The sequence below is a fragment of the Macaca nemestrina genome, chromosome 11, assembly GCF_043159975.1.
Source record: "Macaca nemestrina isolate mMacNem1 chromosome 11, mMacNem.hap1, whole genome shotgun sequence".
Taxonomy (NCBI): domain Eukaryota; kingdom Metazoa; phylum Chordata; class Mammalia; order Primates; family Cercopithecidae; genus Macaca; species Macaca nemestrina.
In genome coordinates this window covers 6,329,974-6,346,010 of record NC_092135.1, presented here as the reverse complement: position 1 = coordinate 6,346,010, position 16,037 = coordinate 6,329,974, and the positions used below count along the sequence as shown (strand labels likewise).

The 16,037-nt window shown below is 40.3% G+C and overlaps 1 protein-coding gene across 2 annotated transcripts in view; it reads left to right on the top strand.

Moving 5' to 3' along the window:
* Positions 1-16,037, top strand: part of LOC105492445 (contactin associated protein family member 5) — a 909,336-nt gene that overhangs the window by 719,096 nt on the left and 174,203 nt on the right. For both annotated transcript variants that reach the window (XM_071072554.1, XM_071072553.1), the window contains exon 14: positions 7,701-7,857. In XM_071072554.1, coding sequence (XP_070928655.1) covers positions 7,701-7,857 — 157 coding nt within the window. The remainder of the gene's footprint in view (positions 1-7,700; positions 7,858-16,037) is intronic.

Here is a 16,037-nt window from a genome sequence, read left to right as displayed (position 1 = left end):
ACCTCGTGATCCGCCCATCTCGGCCTCCCAAAGTGCTGGGATTACAGGCTTGAGCCACCGCGCCCGGCCCCTCTAAGTGTTATGAGCTCTTTTAGGGTAGCAAAAGTTCATTAAAGTTTATATCACTGACATATTACACCATGACCTTTCACAGCATACAGTTAAACCATTGAATGTAATATATGAAATTCACATCATTATATTTAATTATATAATTTGTGAATTATATTTTGAATTTATACATGAATTTGTAATTTTATACAATATAAATGTAATAGTTAATTTACATATAATTAATTATACATATGTGTGTATACACATACACACACACACACACACAACTTTCAATTTTGCATCATCCCATGGGCAGAGGCTGTGAGAAAGCTGTACAAGATCTGGTTTCATTAGGTTACAGTTAAATGACCAGTTGTGAGAATAGTTCCTTCAAAGTTCTCTGAAGAGTTTTTAACTGAATGCATGAGTAAGTGGCATCGAGACTTAAAAAGATGAGGCAGGACCATTACCATCATGGAAAACTGCTATCTACATTGCAGTGACAGCCAAGCACCGTGTTTGAAGGAGACAAAGGCATGGAAGTCAGCGTACACAGCCAGTCACTGGGGCTGGGTTGGGACAGACTCCAGGTGAACCCAGATTAGGTTTATGTAAATCACATGTGGGAAGGAAGAAGGGCGCCTGGGAAAGACACTAGGGGTTTCTAACCATATTACAAACATCTTGAAATTAGAGCCATCATTGGTCTTTCTATGTACTTCTTTATAACCCCTACAGAATTTATTTTCACGTGATTTATATCTAATTTGTATTTTGTCAGTTATTGTTGCAAAAACGCTATATAACCGGTTGCCAAAGCTTAGTGACATACAACGTACAGTCCTTATTCTCACGCTCACTTCTCTGTGCATCCACTGGGTAACTGTGCTTCCTGAGTTACATTCTGGGGCCGTGACTGGAGAGGTCATGACCTCCTGGGGTGTGTTCCCAGGGTCATGTCAAGGAAGCTCTGGAAGGGCAGGTGGAAACATGCATGCCTCTTGAGGTCTACACTCAAACTGAACCATTATCATTTCTGCACACATTCCATGGAGCTACACAAGTAGCAAGGCCAAGCCTCACATCAGGTGGGGCGGGGGGTTTACTCCACCCATGAACCCACTGCCACAAAGATTTGCTCATCTTTTACTCCTACAACTTCAAATATTGTACGAATAAAAGAAATGAGGACTAAAACTCTTCGTGTTGGCATACTGAGTTTGTCAGAATCTAAGGCTATGAGAATATATTACATCTAAACTTAGAAAAATGTAAAGGAAAACGATAACCACAATGACAACAACAGCTCAACAGAGCACTGTCTGTATACATCTATGAAACTTTCTAGCTCCATTCTGATATTGTCTGGAATTTTTCTTGGACTGTTCATAGCAATGGGAAGAGGCTAGATTCTCTTGGCCGTAGCTGTAGTTACCACCAGGAAGCTGTTGTGTTTACTGCTTTCCAGTTGTCAAGACTTTAATTGAAACAATTGCAAGATTACAGAGAGATCTCCAGTTTGAATTATGTTCAACAGCTCGCAATGATTAAGCCATACAATTGTGCAACTCACGTGTATGAATTCTCCTCAGTTTCTTACATTATAAAAATCATCATTTGAACTAAGCATGTACAAATTAGATATATGTTTAGGTCTTCTATAAAACATATATATTTTCTCTGTCTTTGAACCATTTCTCTGCATATAATACATACCTATTCTACATGAGGAAACTTTAGAGTCAGGATAGTGTGGTAATTCACTTATTAGCAAAATCCCTAGACTTGATCTGCTGGAATTATTTAAATTCAAGTCTAATACTTTTATGAAACAGTTCATAAAGGAGTCTATATGGACTGAAATCTCTGATTTAACAAATGAGGATGCAATATTGCTTCCCGCTTTTACTTTCTCTACCTCCTCCTCCTCCTTATTGTCTCTCTTTCTTTCTGTCACACATACGTTCCCTCCCCAAACTTACGTTCTCTTTATAAGACCTTCTAGAGTATGCAATTTTATTTTTTGTTTCTGTCTTTTTGTGACTCAATTGAGATAATTCTTCTCCAAGTTTATGATGCATTATCCTGTTTAGGATAATTAGAAAAATGGAAACCTGAGGCTGGCAACCTAATTGGAGGTAAAACACACCTAGAAATTTCTGCAGTGGATAAACAGTGCGGATATTTGGACTTTACGTCTACCCTGATTAAGAGGGGAAGAGGCTCACTGTGTTGAAATGACTGAGGGAAGTTCACTGGCAAGGAGTTTTATGGACAGACCTAAGACAACATACCCTTATGCGGTCTGCTCTGCCAAATGGGTTAAATAGTAGTTTTGCAAACTTTTTTCTTTTGTTTGTTGAATACTCTAGCTACTTTAAAATTGGGGAAGAATTTCAGTCCATAAAAATACTTCGAGTAAAAACTCAGAAAGACACTGAACATTTGAAAAGAAGGCAGCTACAGGGCTTAAACTGTGCCTCTCAATTTGCATGTTGTCTGCAACAAAGCAAAACACACTCGTGGTTGTCTCCTTGAAACTTGGGGTAGGGAGATCCTGAAAAGGTTCCAGCACTCAACGCTGACACTGCATTGTGCTATAGTATTATTATGGTGTGGCAGTGTGTAAGATCACCTTCTGTGATCACTTACTTTGCACACTCTAAAACAAATTCTTAGGAGGATTTATATGTGTATACATATATATTAAATATACACACACACACACACATGTAATTTGAGTTTTCCCATATCTTGTTTAAATGCATGAGGTCATATGACAATAATATTTACATAGATGTAATGTAAACTCATGCAATTCCTCAGTCGTATTTTTTATATCCTGCTTACAGAGGACTTTGCCAACTCTCTAAGAGCTTTGAGACTGCTACTGGGAGTTCCTGGAGGAGTCTCTCATCAGGTCCCAGTCCTCTTGCTTTCTTAGTCTTGGCTCTTTCGTGGAAGTCCTTGCACGGCATGGCTGCTGGGGATGTGTATGAAAACTCTGGCTTCCTAGCCAAGGAGCTGGCCTCACAAATCCCCAGAGCCCCAGGCCCTGGAAGCACAGTGCATAACGCAGACCTCTACTGTGGAGAAATATCTATGTCACATGCAGGCAGCTGGAGGGTAGACACAATTTGTCCCCATTTGCTTGTTGTCAAAGCAAAGTGCCTTCCTGGTTGTCAAAGCAAAATTGTGGAACCTCCCTAAGCTCTGCTCACCAGATTTCATAGAGTTCTTTGTTTATCGGAAGCATCAGAATAGGTTTATATTTGGATCAATAATCCCATTTGGTGGAAGAAATAGAGATTTCAGAGATTTAAAATATTGACCCATTAAGAGATACTAAGTGTCTGCTTAGCTTTTGAATAACATGTCTGTGTTAGGGGGAAATGTGTTGTGAGTTCTGCCTCCACAGCAAAGAAGTCAGAATTTAAATCCCCAATCTCCTTTCCAGCTGGGACTCAAGCATGCAACTTGTGCTTTATCCATCAGCCCTACCTGTGAGATGCTCTGATGGGAAGATAACCCCAGGAAGCAGGCTCCATGTGAACCTTCTTTTTTGCAGACACAAGGGCTGCAGAGACACATCTTTGGGGAGACAGGGTTGCAGCTCGAGATACTTGCAGGGAGGTGTTGGTGGTTCAGACAGCATGTTGACTGAATTGGTCTCTAGGCGTTCAGCATTCAGGGGCAGCCAGCTGGGCAGGGTTTTATATTTATGATTCTGTGGCAGTCCAGCATCTTCATAATAAATACCTTTTGCCTTGGAACAGGCAGAGGGAATTCTTAGCTTCTATTCAAGAACCTGATCAACTAAGTTCTATTTTATCTGTTTTATGCTACCCATTTTTTTTTTCCTGTTAAACCTTCCTATCAGAGCATTTGCAACATTTTGCAAAGTGCAGTTTAAAAACCTAGCCATAGATTCTAAAAAATGCCCTGATTTGTTCTTTACGTTGTTCATTTCCTTTGTCTGCAATGAGATTTTCCAGATGACCACAGGTGACTTACCCGTGGCCTACAAGTTTTGCTCAGGATATCTTTTCATCAAAGTCTTTCCTGATTTGTGTGGTTTAAAACTTCAATATACCCTTCTTCACAGCACACTTGCTCTCCTTAGCCTGTTTTGTATTTTCCCTATATGATATGATTTGGCTATGTCTCCACCCAAATCTTATCCTGATTCCCATGTATTGTGATTCCCATGTATTGTGGGAGGGACCCGGTGGGAGATAATCGAATCATGGGGGCAATTTGCCCCATGCTGTTCTCATGGTAGTGAGTAAGTCTTACAAGATCTGATGATTTCATAAGGGGTTTCCCCTTTCACTTGGCACTCCATTCTCTCTTGTCCACCACCATATAAGACATGCCTTTTGCCTTCCACCATGTCTGTGAGGCCTTCCCAGTCAGATGGAATTGTGAGTCCATTAATCCTCTTTTTCTTTATAAATTACCTAGTCTTAGGTGTGTTTTTATCAGCAGCATGAAAACCGATTACAACATACCTCTTAACCCTTTCTAAATACTAAATTATTTAAAGGTTATTATTGCCATTTCCTCCTAATTACAATGTAACGACAGGGAGGGCATGTTTTGTTTGTTTCTTCATTTTGGTATGTTGTCTTACGTGATTTATTCCAAGTGCCTAGAACCATGTCTGAAACAGTATAAATCTTTAGTAAATGTTTGTTGAATGAATGCATATGTTTTAAAATAAAATATTTATAATTGTGCTATTTTCCTTCACTTTTGAAAGAACCTCCTGTCGGGAAAGAAAAAATTCAATTTCTGCAATGGCCAAAATTTGCAGCCCAGGATGTCTTTTTTCTTCCTGACTACATGGTTAGAGTCAAGACTTCAGGCGAGTCAAACCCCTGTTTGATCCTCAGTAGCTTCATTTGCTAGAATCTCTCCAATACTCCACAGGAACCAAGACACAAAGATGGGACATCTAGAGGGAAAATTTAGCAATACTCCTGTTTTCATATATACATATATAATTTTTTGTTCTCTACCTTTTTCTTCTTGTTTGTTGAAAGTCAATTGGTTAAAACATTTTTTAACTTTTAAACTTCTCAACCTTTAAGCCAGACATTAGGAGAGAGACATTAGAGGCCAAAGTGGTGCAAGATGTTGATGGATTCAAAACAGAATTAAGAGTTGGGCTGCTAATGGAACTTCTAGGGAGTGAAAACACCAAATAAGAATTGGTAAATCTACTAGAAGCAACACATCCACCAGAAGTTGCACACAAATTGGCTGTTCAGAGCTTATACCATTAGTAATGATGCAATTATTGTGCTTGTAGCCTTTCCGGTAGTTCATAAACAAAGTAACTCTTGCTGACATGGGACTTGACTGTGTAGTCTGGATTCTAGAGTCTGAGAGGAGAGGCCTGGGCTGCTGGAAGGAGGGAGAGTTTGAGAGATTTCTTTCCACTTTTGGACCCAAGGACAACACTGACAAATGTATTCAAATACAAAATGCTTCACCCCCATGCTGGCTGGACTCATGCTTCGATGAGCCACCAAAGCTTACTCCAGTCCTGAATGTGCTCCATGCTCCTGCCAGTCCTCTAGGCCATGTATGCTTGACTCACCTGAGCAGGGATTTAGGAAGAAAGCAATTCATGTGTAGTATTGTACAGTGATTTATAGTTATTGGAAACTCAAGAAAATGAATTCATATTGTTTATAACTTTTCTTTAAAAGAACACACTAGTTAACAGACATCTCTAATTGAAACTCCAGCTTTAAAGACGACATAGGAATTGAACTTACTTTAGGCAGACTGTGGAGTGCCACGTTGGGATGACTGCAGTCCTCCAGGCCCTCTGCTTCATGAATCAGCACCCCTAAAATGCTGTTGCTTTTCAAAGTATCTTCTGTATGTTTTACTCATGACCTTCAGATTATTGAAAGCTCTAGGTTGCCTGGTCTCTTCCTACTTACCTCAGTGGCTTTCATAGGGATGTTAGCCTGGAGCCAAGTAAGAGAAAATTGTTGTTATTTGTATATAGAGATTAATTGTGGTTTTTACGTTTGCACATAAAAATATGCATATAAACTAGAATCTTGATTAGGCAAAATTTCATCCTAGTAACATCCTCAGACAATTCCTATTAGTCTACTGTAAAATTGTAAATGATATAAAGTGTCAATAAATATTTCTTTCATTTTTTAAATAAGCACATGTTAAGCACCTGTTGTATATCACACACAAATAAGACAATTACCGGCCGGGCGCGGTGGCTCATGCCTGTAATCCCAGCACTTTGGGAGGCCGAGGCGGGCAGATCATGAAGTCAGGAGATCAAGACCATTCTGACTAACACAGTGAAACCCTGTCTCTACTAAAATTACAAAAAAAGTAGCCAGGTGTGGTGGCAGGCAACTGTAGTCCCAGCTACTCGGGAGGCTGAGGCAGGAGAATGGCATAAATCCGGGAGGCAGAGCTTGCAGTGAGCCAAGATCACACCACTGCACTCCAGTCTGGGCGACAGAGTGAGACTCTGTCTCAAAAAAAAAAAAAAAAAAAAAAAAAAAAAAAAAAAAAGGCAATTACCAAAGGGAGCCCAGGCCTCACATCCTTCAGTCTAAAAGTGTATAACATTTCCATCTCTACCTATCTTGTTTTGGATACCGTATCACTTTCAGAATGATAATTCTAAGCTAATGAAATATTCTCAATCATAAATATCCAAAAGGTTTCACTAAATTACATTTTGTAAAGAAAAAAAATTGAGAAGGACAAGACTCAAGTTAGATATTTAGTTAGTTATTATATTTATTTGTTTCTAGTTAGATATACAGACTGGAAATCACAGGTTGCATACCAGCGTTATTTGGGTTAAATATAACCTTCACAAGGGTTTGTTCAGGCCCACACATTATTAGCCTTCACAGTGCTTTTATTTTATTTTATTTTTCTCCCAAATCTTTCAGCTTGGAATGTATGACTTCTTTTTAAAAAACAAAATCAGAAGATATGGTAAATGTGGGGCTACTATTATGAGAGAAATCAATGGGAGACAGTCAGAATCAGCTGTCTTACACAGCCAACCTCTTGTTCACCGGAGTCTCTAACTTCCTCATTGTCTACCCAGAACTGAGAACAGAGGTCAGGCTAATCTTTGCCCTGGTGTTCTCATTTTCTCTTTGGTAGTTGTAAAAGAAAGTTACTCTTTTTAAAAATTCATATATTAAAATTTTTGGTCTAAATTCTGACCTAACTTACTTAGTTGTGCCTGATCTGGTAAGAATTTAATTTTGCGACACTGCCTCTCAACATTGCCATTCATCGATACCTGACTATACACACATTTTGATGAAAATGTTGTTTACATGTGTACATATATGGGTGTGCATAGGTGTATAAATACAAATTTAAATATATAGAAAGAGTGAGAAAGAAAGACAGAGATGGAAAAAGAAGGAACAGAAAAATGAGATGACGAAACAAAGAAATGGAGAAAGCAAGCACAGGGAAGGGGGGAAGTGAGGGAGGGAAGAAGACAGGAAGGGAAGGAGATTATCTATATACATCTATTCTCCAAGATATTTTCAGCTCAGTTTCTGTGCCATCCCCTGTGTTACTTCAGGTTTGCCCTGCCCTGACTGGTGGAATATCTTGTCTTCCAGATGGAACACCATTTACCTGGTGGATTGGGCGGTCCAATGAAAGGCACCCTTACTGGGGAGGTTCTCCTCCTGGGGTCCAGCAGTGTGAGTGTGGCCTAGACGAGAGCTGCCTGGACATTCAGCACTTTTGCAATTGCGACGCTGACAAGGATGAATGGTAATGAGAATCTCCATCTTTCTGCAATTATAGAGAAAGCACATTAATTGATGTATAAAATTTCCCCAAGACAGAAGGACATGGATGAGAAGCTCAATACAAACTGGAGTGCCCCGATGGTGACCTTTTTTTTAATTGAAAATGGTCAATTCTAGTATTTTCAGTATAACTGATGCTTGTCACATACAAGCATGTGGTCATACCATCAGCTTCTTTTTGTTGTTGTCTCACTCTGTCACCAGGCTAGAGTGCAGTGTCGTGATCTCAGCTTACGGCAACCTCCGCCTCCCAGGTTCAAGAGATTTTCCTGCTTCAGTCTCCCGAGTAGCTGGGAGGACAGGCACACACCACCACGCCCAGCTCTTTTTTTTTTTTTTTTTTTTTTCTTGTATTTTTAGTTGAGACGGGGTTTCACCATGTTGGCCGGGATGGTCTCGATCTCTTGACCTCGTGATCCACCTGACTCAGCTTCCCAAAGTGCTGAGGTTACAGGTGTGAGCCACTGCACCCGGTCTCCATCAGTTTCTTATATTCAGAACTTCCCATTTCAAACAAGGAATGACATGTAATATTGAGCTTTGCAATTGAGTCAGGATATTAATGATATGTGGACTATAGGTTTTGCGGGGAGAGAGTGAGAGAGACAGGGATGTGGGGTTATATAGGCTGTTTCTTCACGCTCCCATTGATGTTTCAATCACCCGCCTTCCCTTTTGCTACCAATGAACACACACAAAGGAAATGTATATTTATTGAGCATCTATTAAATTTCATATAATTGTCTTACTTTTGCTTCATAATGTTGAGTAGTATCTATTGCAGAGATGTTAAATAATTTTCCCAGTGTCAAACATGTCGGTCAAGTGATAGATACACAATTAGAAATCAGCTGTTTCTGCAGCCAGGGTTTCTCTTAGTCTCCCACACCAACTTACTTCTGTAAAACGAATTTAGTTTGAAGCTTCCATGCCCATTACATTTACTCTTCTTTTCTCCTCCAGGTGAGCTGCTAGTTTTTTACTGTATTGATTACGAAAATATGTACAGAACATTTCCAAATATACTTTTTCTTTGACTGAATTTAAAGCATTCTTTGCTTTTGGCTTAGCAATTTTGCTTACTTCATCAAATGCTGCTCAATTTTAATTAAAAATTCTTATGTTAAGCTGGTCTCAATCTCCAAATTTCCCTTTAATATTTTTACTCACTCCTCAAACTGTGAACAACAAGGACTGTTTCACATAAAATATAAGGTTAAGCTAAAATCTCAGTTCAGCAAGGAAGGGACCAGGCATTTGTCTTCATTGGATCCCAGGAGATGGGAATTATCTCTTCAGAACCCCCTAGGGCTGCTTAGGCACCAGGGCAGGTTACCTGAGTGCCTTCTCCTAAACTCAAGCTGGCCGAAGTTACATGGTAATGAATCTTGCTCTTCATGTAGGTGAAATTAGATATAGGTAACCACAGGTAGAATGGGCTTCTGCATTCCTTGAGCCCCCACTTTATCCTCCAGTGAATTCCATCTCATTATTGCAGATGCCTACAACCAACTATGATTTGTATCCCGGGTGGAGGCCATGACTCTTTAAACATTATACCTCTCAAGACCTACAGAAGACATTCAGTGGTAATTAGTTGAACACATTAATTTAGACCATCTTTAAAGAAGAGAATTATCACAAGATGGCACCTACGAGCTCGGGAGGTGTGTTGAAGTGTTAGATGGTCGTGCTGCCATAAACCATATTCAAAACGTCTGCTCCCAGTCGCTTGGATTCACTCATTCCTTTGATTTATAAGTTTACTCTCACAGTGCATATTAGACACTATGTGTGTAATCAAAGAAATAGATATAGGAGCTGGAATAGGTAGAAGTGCTTCTCCTAGTTACTCTTGACTCAGACCCCTCCCCACCTCCTCTCCCCCCTCCCCTCCCTTTCCCTCCCCCCTCGCCTCCCTTTCCCTCCCCCCTCCCCTCCCCTCCCCTTCCCTCCCCTCCCCTCCCCGTCCCTCCCCCCTCCCCTCCCCTCCCCTTCCCTCCCCTCCCCTCCCCTTCCCTCCCCTCCCCCCTCCCCTCCCCTTCCCTCTCCTCCCCCCTCCTCTCACCTCCACCTTCCTCCCTTCCTCCCTCCTTTCCTTCCTTCCTTCCTTCCTCCCTTCCTTCCTTCCTTCCCTCCCTCCCTTCCTCTTTCTTTCTTTCTTTCTTTCTTTCTTTCTTTTTCTTTCTCTCTCTCTTTCTTTCTTTCTCTCTTTCTTTCTTTCTCTCTCTCTTTCTCTCTCACTCTTTCTTTCTTTCTTTTTTTTCTTTCTTTCTTTCTTTCAACGGAGTCTCCCTCTGTCACACAAGCTGGAGTGCAGTGACATGATCTCGGCTCACTGCAACTTCTGCCTCCCAGGTTGAAGCAATTCTCCTGCCTCAGGCTCCTGAGTAGCTGGGATTACAGGGCACACCACCACGCCCGGCTAATTTTTAGTACAGATGGGGTTTCTCCATGTTGGTCAGGTTGGTCTCAAGCTCCTGACCTCATGATTCACCTGCCTCGACCTCCCAAAGTGCTGGGATTACAGGCGTGAGCCAATGCTCCTGGCAGACTCTGAGTCCTTTCTTAGTTGCCTTCTTGGTCTTTGCTCAGTGTTTCTTCTCCTTTATCCCTTTCTTTATAGGACATTTGCCTACTGAACACAGCCTCAGTGTCTCCACTTCCCCGGGATCAAATGAACCAGGCTTAGTTTACTGCACACTGAGGGACAGGGAGGAGCGTGACCTTATATCCCTTAATTGGGCTGAAGTGCTCTGTGTCTCCTTTCCTAAAACTTTCCACTGCTGTCTTCCACTCAGCTCCCAGCCTCTCCCTCCTTTGACCTGCTCACTGTTTCACTAACCTCTGAACCCCTTATCTGATGATTTCACTTCATCATCCAGAGTGAGCTCAGAGGGATTCTTCACAATGTCTTCTCTCACCTTGATGACTCCAGAAGTTGTTACATATTTCATGACCCTTTCCATTTCCTTTAGAGCCAGTGAAAATTTTCCATCCAGGGCCACTTTCTGTGGCAAGTGACCTCTCTTAGGTCATCAGAATTTATTATTAGATAAGGTCCTGTTCAACAATCTGCCTATCAAAGGTCAAGAGAAAAGGACTGAGTTTCCCCTCTTAAGGATGCTTGCCTCACTCCTGGATGTCCCTGAGTAGCATATTGACCATCTTGGGGCAAAGTCTAGGTGAGAACAGATCAGAAAGTTCCTTCTGTCATTCTCAAGAGGGAGTAGAGGCTGAGATTCTGATTCAACACTTCTGAGTTTCATTCATTGTCTTAGTGCAAGTCATAGCCTGTGGTAAAGGGTTTTTATAAATAATTCATTATAGAAGCATCTGTATGTATTACTTTATCAAACATTTACTGATTTATCGCTTAATTACTTAGTGCCTACTCTGTACCAGACAGATAGTCTGCTGTACAGAGAAAGTCAAGGGCATTATGGTCACTTCCCTTGAGGAACCCTCAGGACAGTGTAAAGAAAGTGCTAGTTAGTTATTAGGTGGGTGAGAAAGTAATTGTGGTTTTTGCCATTTAAAAGTAGTGGCAAGCCTGGGCACAGTGGCTCACGCCTGTAATCCCAGCACTTTGGGAGACTGAGGTGGGCAGATCACGAGGTCAGTGGCTCAAGACCAACCTGGCCAACATGGTGAAACCCCATCTCTACTAAAAATACAAAAATTAGCTGGGTGTGGTGGCGTGCACCTGTAGTTTCAGCTACTTAGGAGGCTGAGGCAGGAGAATAGCTTGAACCCAGCAGGAGGAGCTTGCACTGAGCTGAGATGGTGCCACTGCATTCCAGCCTGGCAGCAGCGCAAAACTCTGTCTCAAAAAAAAAAAAAAAAAAAAAGTAATGGCAAAAACCACAATGAGTTTTGCACCAACCTAATAGTAATACATCGGTCTGAAAAATTTGGCAAGAGAAATAAGCACAGATGTACCTGAACCTGGGGTAGAAATGAGCTGGGAAATTTAGATTGTGAAGAGAAGCAGCAGTTAAGTTTTGAAGGAAGAGAAGAAGCTAAAGAAATAAACAAACTGGTGTACTACAGGCAGGGGTTGGGGGTGGGGGGAACGTCTGTGTGCAGGGGGGAAATGTAAAATAATATACAAATCACCACTCTCAATATATTGGTGTGGTTGTTGCACAGTCATCATGTGAGAAATGTACAGAAGATAAAGGGAGGGAGGAAGGTCAAATCCAGGTTATGAAGCTCCTGGTATGGAAATAACAGTGAGCTAGCTTTGTCTGTACAAGGATTATAGGCATACGATAAGCATTCACACATGAGACCAGGCATATTTGTGAAAATGTATTTATTATTTATATATCAAACTCTATTGTTTACTGCAGAAAGGAAAAATACAAAAGCTGACACACTTGTGAAATAGTTAATCACGTTCAACATACTTGCGACTTCTTTCTTGACCAACATGTGGTCAGACTGACTTTCCACACATTTCAAATTTTGTTTTAGACCACCATGCCTCGTTTACTATCAGTGGTGTTCTGTGTGCCTCAGAGAAGCTTTGGATATTCTTGCCTTGTAAAATTTCCTCAAGTTTTTGCCTTTGTGAAATTAATCAGAAAACTGACTTGGCCTTTTATAGCACCCAGTGGGTAGCAGTTTAATATGTTACAACTCCTAGATAACATTGCCACTTAAATGTTACCTATCATAGCCTGAATTGTTCTTAGTATGTTATATACTATATCTCATATTAACATCTCAATAACTCTTGAGTTTGGTTTTATTATTTCTTTTCCCCAGAAAAAAGAAACTGAGGCTCAGAGATGATAAATGGTTTGGTTAAGGTTGCTTGCCTAAGGGGCAGAGTAGATGTTTTAGCTGAATCTAAGGATGCACTTAGTGATTATGGCAAATGAGCTGCTAACGTTGGGGTTTTGAATAATGGGCAGCCAGTGAGGATGCTAGAGAGAACCCTCCTATGATCTCTCAAATCACATCACTGTAGCATGCATGCTTCTCTTTGCTAAGCCAGGGTGCTTAGGGAACCTGGGGCATCTTCTAAGCCTCTGGTGATTGATAATTTCTGTTTTGTTTCATTATTTTTTGAGTGAGGGTCTCACTTTGTTGCCCAAGCTGGTCTTGATTCCTTGGGTTCAAGCAATCCTTCCATCTCAGCCTCCCAAAGCATTGGGACTATAGGTGCATTCAACCATGGCCGTCTTGTTCTATTTTAACAAGCCGCTGTAACTGAATAACATACATTTCAATGAGACTCAAGTAAATGAAGATAATGAGTGCATGTTGTAGGGGTGAGTGAAAGTGACACAGCTCACAAGATGGAGGTGGGTGGGGAGAGAAGAAAAAGTCACTCAGTGAACCTCAAAAGTACATTTCCTTCTTCGAGTAAGAGGAAAGCTTTAACTACACATCTGAATTAGCTGATTTCCTAGGGGTTTCTATCCCAACCAAATCACTAAATGGTAATGAAAAAGGAAGAAATGAAGGAACATGTAAAGAATAATAATTTTAGTAATTAATGACTGTTTGCAAAGGAACTTCTCTTCAACATCACCATTCAATCTCTAGGAATCTTCCCAACTAGATGGTTTCTGAACCAGCTACTTTAGAGTGCTGGCTTGTTGAGAGTAAGAAAGGAAACTCTGGTGACAGCTCTGGGTTGCAGACCCTGGAGACAGCTCAGGAGAGTGTCGGGCTGTGTGGGAGGTGGGAAAACAGTCATCCAGCAAGAGGGGTCAAAGGCCGGCGGAACAGCATGTTGGAGAAGGCAGAGAGAATGTGCAATCTCCCTCATGGTGATGACCCGTGGCCCAGATGAAGAGTCTTCTCATCCAAACAACCAGGTTGCACTAAAGTGAAGCTCTTTTACTTAGCAGTAGAACATTCTTTTATTTATTTTAGAAGAAAGTACAGAAGTTTTTATTTGATTTTTGGTAACTCTGTTCTTTGCCTCTTGCCCTTAGTGTACCCTTGTATAAAGTGATATGGCAAAAATAGGAAGAGAAAATGATGTAAGGTGTAAATTCCAGTCTTTTGATAATCCAAAAAAGAAAATCTTTTATTCTTTTCCTTAAAGAATAGAATATTTTTATGGGATGTTATTTTTTTTAGCATATAGAATGCTGGAACTTTAAGCTACTATTTAGCCTTTGGTTCTACTTTTCTGTTACAGAGAAATTATTTAATAAATGTTGCTAAATTCATGAATGAATGATAGGTGAATGATTTCTGTTAGACAGATTTTTACCAACGTATTTTCAGATAGGTCACGCCATAGCCATGATAGGATTAGTTGAAATTTTAGTTGAAATTTACTTCCTTGTTAGCCATTACTCCTGTTTTACTATCTCACAAGAAATATTTACCAAATTTTAACCTACATGCCTTTTGCTACAGATTGATTTTCTTCTGGCTACCAAAAGTAGTTATTTGTCTTTCTATGCCTGGATTATTTCACTTAACATCATATATTCCAGGTTCATTCATGTTATTGAAAAGGACAAGGTTTTCTTAATTTGCCAAGCTTGAACAATAGTTCATTGGTTATATACACATTTTCCTTATTCATTTATTCACTGATGGACACTGAGATTGTTTCCATGTGAGGGGATAGATACGTTAAGTAGCTTGATTTAGCCTTTCCATGATTTATACATATGTCAACACATCACATTATGCCCTACAAATATATACAATTTTTGTTGTTCAATTAAACAATTAATTTTTTTAAAAGTAGCTACAAGTGAACATCCTGTTCCAAAAGTTATCTTTGTACACATTTGCCTTCAAAATAGGCTTTTGTTTTGGTGACTACATGTCTAATCCAGGCCCCAGGACATTGCCCCTCCCAAGGACCCTGCATTCCCTTCCCATGAGACGCAGAATGAGATGATGCTGGATACCTCCTAGTGGTGTCAAATTTTGCTGTTTCCTCACCTGGGTCATTATTTGATCTTTCAGAACTCTTTTGGTTTCCTCAAAACCTTCACCTCTGAGATTCCCAGGCTCCATGCAGTGAGGACGCCTTAGGCCAGGTAGTATCTTGAGAAGGGGCTCCAATCTTGAATTCTGAGAGAAACAAAAATTTCACCTCGGGGCACACTAACGTTCTATCGCTTATTTAAAAAGAATAATAAATTAGGCAATCTCTATTGGTTGAATTTGATTATTCATGAATCTGTTTATGAGCTACTCTACTGCTTATTGAGTTTTGAAAGTGCCTGTTCTCTAGGCAGACAGGAATTAGAAAGGGTTTATGTGGGTTTTTGCTCACTCAGTCCCTGAATTCCCACACGCATCTTGCAAACTAATCAGGGCCAGCCTCTTGTGTTGGAGAGGAGTATACTTGGCACCTGGTGGGTCCTCCACGCATTAACTGCTTAATGAAAGGATGCATGAATGAAGAGATGGGACATTTTCTCTCTCCTCATCCACTCTTCCTGGCCAAATATGCGCTCCACTTGCTAGTTATTTTCTGCTGTTTTAGTCATTGAATATACTCTTAAAGTATACATTCTGGAGTAACTAGATACTGGCTTGCTTATGCTAATGTTCCCATGACTGGGTTTCAATTTTTTTTTAATTTTTTTTAAGACAGGGTCTCACTCTGTCGCCCAGGCTAGAGTGCAGTGATGTGATCTTGGCTCACTGCAACCTCAAACTCCTGACCTCAAGCAATCCTCACACATCGAACTCTCAAAGTTATGGGATTACAGGCGTGAACCATTATTCCCAGCCAGCCTACATTTTTTTTTAGACAGAATGTTTTGTGATGTATCTCAATGGAAAGAATAAGAAGGCCTTGCCCAGTTAAGAGATAAAGAAAAACATATGAAAATAGAAAAAAAAAGAACTTGCAATAAAAGGTTGAAAATTCAAAACCAAAATGTCACATCATTATTTTGTAAAATTCTAAATGAGGTAAATACCCTAAATGAGGTAAATAAAATACTTTGCCTATGGTAGCATTAAAGAGGGTTTTTTTTTCCTTCTTTTTATTTAATGATGCCACCATCCTATCCACCTTTTAGGGAAAAATATCTAATATGAACAGTTTATCATCCATGAGTTCTGGAAAACAAAACATAGCTATGAAATACTTTTTTTTCATCTTGTGGAAAACAAAACGTAGGTTGAGGTTTCTCTTACATC